This window comes from Phyllostomus hastatus, unplaced genomic scaffold (genome assembly GCF_019186645.2).
Source record: "Phyllostomus hastatus isolate PE091 unplaced genomic scaffold, TTU_PhHast_1.1 phas_scaffold_1066, whole genome shotgun sequence".
Taxonomy (NCBI): Eukaryota; Metazoa; Chordata; class Mammalia; order Chiroptera; family Phyllostomidae; genus Phyllostomus; species Phyllostomus hastatus.
Window position 1 is genome coordinate 30,659,820 of NW_025334004.1, and position 6,225 is coordinate 30,666,044.

General features: G+C 48.7%; 1 protein-coding gene across 5 annotated transcripts in view; it reads right to left on the minus strand.

Moving 5' to 3' along the window:
- Positions 1–3,493, minus strand: part of EEF1AKMT2 (EEF1A lysine methyltransferase 2) — a 63,564-nt gene extending 60,071 nt beyond the window's left edge. For 4 of the 5 annotated variants that reach the window (XR_006787499.1, XR_006787498.1, XR_006787500.1 and 1 more), the window contains exons 1-3: positions 3,345–3,493; positions 2,193–2,258; positions 1,577–1,691 (exon numbers count right to left, since the gene is read on the minus strand). Coding sequence is in view for 2 of the 5 variants with exons in the window: in XM_045853748.1 (XP_045709704.1) it covers positions 1,577–1,691; positions 2,193–2,258; positions 3,345–3,478 (315 nt within the window). In the remaining 3 variants the exon portion in view is untranslated. Of the gene's footprint in view, positions 1–1,572; positions 1,692–2,192; positions 2,259–3,344 lie in introns of all 5 variants that reach the window. The other variant, XM_045853750.1, reaches the window with a different exon arrangement.
- Positions 3,494–6,225: the final 2,732 nt, after the last annotated feature.

Genomic DNA, 6,225 nt, shown 5'->3' on the forward strand with positions numbered 1-6,225 from the left:
ACTGGGTTTTTTCCAGGGACGTATTTAACATCTGAAAATGGTGAATGTAGTTCATCCACGGGAACAGACCGAAAGAGAAAATTCTTAAAATTATCTCAATTGATACAGGAAAGAATTTGATAAACAAGATTCATGAGAAACACATTCTCTCTCTCTCTCTCACACACACACACTTAGCAAAGCAGAAATAGGAGGAAACTCCCTTACTCTAATAACAGAGCTATCCACAAAACCAACTTACAAGCTAAATCATACCTAACAGTAAAATATTGACAGTGTCCTCTGGAAGGGGAAAAAACAGACCAGGATGTCCCTGTCACCATTCGTTTTCAACATTCTACTGGAGGTCCCAGCGGGGGGAAAAGGGAGAAAGGTGCTGAAGGATTGGAAAGAAATTACTAAAACTGTCATTCTTCACAGGGTGCATATGAACATATGTACATACAAAATCTAAAGCTACAGTTAAACCGTTAGTCTCAAAGGAGAAATCATTAGCTTCTGTAAGTAAACCATTAAAATCCAAAAGAATCTACAAGCACACAACAGAACTAATACACAAGACCCTGGCAGCCCTGCAGGATGGAATCTCTGGCAGCAACAAACAGGGACGAACTGCTGTCACCTGCAACGCCACTGGTGCCTCTCCCAGAATGCTCTGTGCAAGACACCAGGACGAACACGCGGCGAAGCCTCCCACTCACTATTCCAACACAGGCAAAGGAACCTACGAAATTAACACTCCCGCTACACCTTCAGGAAGGAAGAAGGGAGTGATTTAGAGAGGACTGGTAAGGAGTTCAAGGGGAACTTCGAGACTCGAATATTCTACTTCTTGACCAGGGTGATAGCTACATAAGCTGTGTTCACTCTGTGATAATACACTGAGCCACGGTCTTTTGATTTGCTCACTTTAACACATATACGCTACACTTCAATGGTTCAGAAAAGTCTATTACAAATTTTTCTAACCTCACTCCACTGTTTGATGCACTTTCACTGCTCTCCTTAGTCTAAAAGTGAAAGCTAAGCTCTGGGGCGTGGTATACTATACCTACCTTTAACTCAGTCCTCATCTCTGTCCACCCCACACACACACTTGACCTTTCCATTTGCCAGACTTTCCATTATTCACAGGCCCAGCACCCGCTGAGCTCTGCAAACCTCCGTGCCTGTAACTGTCGTTGCCGCTGCTTGAAATGCTCTCCCTCTTGACACCCCACCCACACTCCATGCACAAGTCACCGCCTACTTACACACAAAGACTTCTGGAGTTCTGAGCTAGAAGAAACCAACAGAAATCCCCTAGTGGAAATCTTCAGGAAAGAAGTGAAGCCCAGAAAGATGAAGCAGCTGGGTCAGAGTCAAGGCGGCACCAAGACCAGGACTCGGATTCCCCGGCTTCTCCCTTAGTTCCTTCTCACAGCCCAGGCAGCCCCCTTCCACCCCAGGGCTTCTCAAAGCACAGGGCGTGACTGCTTTGCTACTTTAGATGTAGCTGGTCAGTATCCTCGCCTGCAAGCTTTTCAAATTTCATTTTAAAATTGGGCTCTAACACATGAATACTAAAAGTACCAACAAGTTCAACCAGGAAAACACCATTTCCAGTTCCAATATCAAGCACTGAAGCATCCAGTGGAATCTTTTGTCTCTGCATCCACCTTGTCAGTCGATTGATACTCTCTTCCCCAAACCTATTAGAAACAGAGAATCAGTTAGTCAAACAACAAAGGGACACAGAGCAAAGGTTACAACTATATTTCATTTAAGTAGATTATTCAACAAGCTCAATTAAGCCTTTTTTGAAAGCAAATGATAATGTTTATAACTGCTTAAGCTCCATCTCTACTGTTATTTAGGAAAAAACACATCCAAGAATAGATCAGGTTGGTGTATTACTCATTGATGTTTCTCCACGTCAGCATGAACGTTTGTATATATCAATGGTTCAAAATTTTATTGCTTATTTAAAAAGGACAATTACGGGAAGAGAGTCATTTCACAACACCATCATCAAATTTAAATCTGGACTACTAAAAGAAAGAAGTTCTTTAAATCTACCCACTAAAGCCAGAATCAGTTCAAGGTTGCCAAAATTTCCAGGTCATCTTTCTCTGGGATATGCACTTAAAAGATAAAGATAACACACACTCAGGATCTTGCCGATTGTAATTCCGCTATTTTTTGTAACTCACCAAATTTCTCCTCTATCTCCATATTCCTGGAAATTGTTCAGTCCTCTCTCATAGACAGCATCCCAACTATATAAATGATCAAATGCAAAGCAAGATTCTTGAGTTAAACTGTATTACGAATGAAATGTATGTTTCAAATGTTATAGAGATTTGTGACAGATGTTTAAAAATACTATTAGTGTTTTTAATCACTATGTGCACACAGCCCAAATCTCCTAACATCTTCATGTTTATAAAAATGAAAGACATACACAAGCAGAATAAGCGTACACACGTAAAGCACTTAGGACAATACCCGACACACAAAAATGCTACGTTTTCGCTTACAAACATACCACGAAGTATTTGTGGTCAAGGATCCCTTAGTCCCAAACATGAGTCCAAACTTTCCGTTTAAAATGTGTGGAAACAAGGGTTTTCGACTAACACAGTGGTTATTCACAACGGAACTCGCCAAAGAGAAGCTCCGCTTAAGGGGTGTTGTGAGGTTTACTCTTTCTCCTCTTAAGTCCAGTTCCCCCTCCCCGATCATTTGCCTTCTCGTCCTAGAACCCCCTGCTCCCTCTCACCCCTCCAAGTCGCCTCTCGTCCTCACCTTTCCCCGCAGTCATTCACTCCTTCACGGAGTGACCCGTGAGATAATTCCGAAGCATCTGTTCTAGGTCAGATCACTGCCTCCTCACTCCCTGCTCTGGTCACCCTACACCCCCACAAGTTCGAGCTCCCCCACTCCCCTACCCTCGCAGCCTTAGCCTTTCCTATCCGTGGCCCAGCACATCTTCCCCGGGCTCCTCCCCTCGCCCAATATAGCCCCCACCCCGTCCCTCGCTCCCCAGGCCTGCCCCTCAAGTTCAAGACCCTTAAAAGGCCTCCCCGAGATCTTCAGAGCCCGTCCCGAAACCCACGAGCCTATCAGATGTCAACCCCTTTCAATGTCTCTTAATGGTCCCCAAAGGGGCCCCCCCTCGGGATTCCACGCCTCCAACCCCGCCACCGCCGGCGCTCTCCTAAGGCGGTCCTCTGTGCTTCTTCCCGTCACGCACCCTAGGCTGCCCCCACCCTCCGACACCCCCCGGGGCCCATCACTCTCCGTCCCCTGCCCCGGGGCGCACTCCGGGCAGCGCCGCTCACCCTGCCCTGCGCGACACTCACTGCTGTCGGGTCCCCAGCGCCGACGGGGCGAAGTCAGCCCCTCCGGGACTGTCCTCGTGGGACCGCGCCGCGACCTCGGCGCCTCCTCCCGCGATCATGCTGCTCCGCGCCGGGGACCGCCGAGTGGCCGCCATAGAGACGAGGCGCGGGGCGGAGAGGACGTGCCGGGTGGCGCCTCTAGGCACAGGGGAGGCTGTCCCCTCTCTACTGCTCCCGGCCCGCTCTGGGTCCGGGCTCCGCCTTGGTTCTAAGTCCCCGGACCCAAACTCAGACGTGGGACAGCCTGGGCCTCGCCTCCGCCTTCTGCCCCCTCCCCCCCATCAAAACGTCAGATGCCAGCCCTTCCTCAAGGTGCTCGCCAACGGGCCACTCTATTTGGGAACTGTTGTTTGTAAGGGACTATTCAAGGTACTGAATTTTGGAAAAAGACTGGCGGTGGATAAACCACACTGAAAACATAAAGCCAGCGCTGCTCAACCCAAACACACAAATCAACTCATCTCTCCACACCGTGGGCAGATCTGGGAATCACTGCTTGGCTTCCAGCTAATTCCATTCCGTTTGTGGCTGGGATTCTGCCTTGCAAATACCATTCTGGCCTCTTCTGCCAGGACATCGCTAGGTGGACATGGGAATGTATGCCCAGAGAAAAGAATGCCCTATAACCCCACCCCACCCCCAAAATACACCAGTCCGGGGGATCAGAGTGTTGTGGAAGGAAGAGTGCTGGGTGAGAGTCCGGACACCCCGATGCCCGTCTCAGCTCCGGCCCTCACCAGGCACCCGGCCCCGCCCGAGGCTCCCAATGCCTGTGTGCGTCAGTTTCCACACCTGTACCTGGCCCTAGGTAGATGGTGACTGTTCTACGAGATTGCTCACGACCAGTGAAGTGGAAATTCCTCTGCCTCTTGGCCTGACTGCCGCTGACTAGGTCCGCAGCACCATGCAAAAGATCTTACGTGCCCAAGGTCTGCAAGGTTTTTTGCAGCAGCAATGACATACTGGTAGTTCAATGTCCTGGGCAAGGATCTCAAAGGCCCCTGGCAAGGCTACCTTCCAACCAAAAGGCCACGTTTCTGTTGACTCTGCAGACTAAGTCCCTAGAGGTAAACAACCTCAACAGTTGCCTTTCCAGCTCCCAGAAATCCCAACTAGGACAGAATGTGCATCTTCTCCTATACAAGACCTTCCAAGATCTTCAGGCAACCACCAGTGACAACATGCAGTGAAAGACAGAAGGGAGTCCATGTGTGTAGTGATTAAAGAACCCACGAAAGAGCGTAAGTAACCTTATTACAGAGTAATAAAACCACCGGATGCCACAGCCAATTAGGGCAGCCCTGGGCGAATGGTTGTTTTCATCTTTTCTAGACTTTAGATGCTAGCGAAAGCAAGCTTGAATGTGACTGAGTGGGTCTTCAGAAGTTTTAGGTTATAATTATGAAGTACCCATGAAAGATAAAGCCATCTGCAATCTGATGTCTTGCCAACACTTCAGTTGTTTTCGTTGTGAGTGATGAATGCTATAAACACTTGTTGGTATGGAGGCCTGGAAAAACCCACGGTTTATACAGAGTTCCTTCTGTGGCTCCAGGATTACTCTGGCTGTTTAGTCCTGAAGGCGGTGTGGGGTACCACCTCTGATCACTCAGGGCAAAGAGATTCTTGGGGGAGGAGGGGGAAGCTTAGGCCCAACAGAGTTGCCCATCACTAGGGAAAAGCTGTCACATGCCCAGGAACACAGTGCCTCCCACCGGTGCCTGTTTCATGGGGCAGGAGGGCAGCTCTGCAAGTACCCTGGGTTGCCTGTCTCTCTCTCTCAGCCTGCTAATCTCTGCAGCATGGCACCCTGCTCACCTCCAGCATGTCTGAAACTGTGCTTTCTAGAGTTCTCAATGGCTTCCAAGTTGGCAAGTCAGGGGTCAAGATCCAGGCTTTACCTCTTTTAATCCCATAGGGGTCAACACAGCTTAGCACATCCTCTTTCAAAACCCTTCCTTGTCCCCTATCGCCACCTGCTCTTAAGTGAGCCTTCAAAACAGGCTGAAGTCAGACTGCCAGGGCTGAGCCTTGACCTTACCATGTGGGACTGTGGGCGAGTTCCTATGCTTCTCAAGGCCTTCGTTTGCCCATTCTTATAACAAGGATAATAGCACCTATGGCATAGGGCAGCGGTAGAGATGAATGAGATGATTTCTATAAAATCCTATGTGCCTGATGTATAAATGCCCAATAAATGCTACCTCAGTTTGTTTAACCATAAAATGGAGTTTACAATGGGTCTGTTTCAGAAGTTTGTTAGCCAGATTAAATGTCAATACACTGTACAGGTAGAGAGCTTAGAACAGAGCCTGCCAGATCATCAGTGATTAGTAAATGTTAGCTATCATTCTTACTATTAGAACGATAACTAACTTCCAATCCCACCCTCTGCCCTCAGCTCTGGACTTCTATTGCAGCCGCCTAGATGCCCCTTGTCACATTAAACTCAACCTGAAGCTCCCAAGCCTCTTGACACGCTCTCCCTTGTGTTCTCTGTCCCACTGGTCCCTGACCATCCTGCCGTCCCGTGGAGCAGAGCGTCCTTCCTGTCCTTTCCTCATGCTCCCCAGGCAGCCCCTCCTGGTCTGGGTGTCTGGGTTCGGGGATGTTTTTCAACCCTGTCACTACCTCTCTGCCTTCTTTTGGGGTTGCTCAGGCTCACGGGTCCCAAAAGCCATATGTTTTGACAGATTTTGAAGACTGCTGACTGATCAAAATGGGAGGTCCAGAATGATTCCAAGGTTCCTGCCCAACTGTCCGAAAAACTGTGTTTCCTTGGAAAGAATGCGGTAAGAGTTTTTGGGGGGATCAAGAGCCCAGTTTTGAACCAGAAAGATGG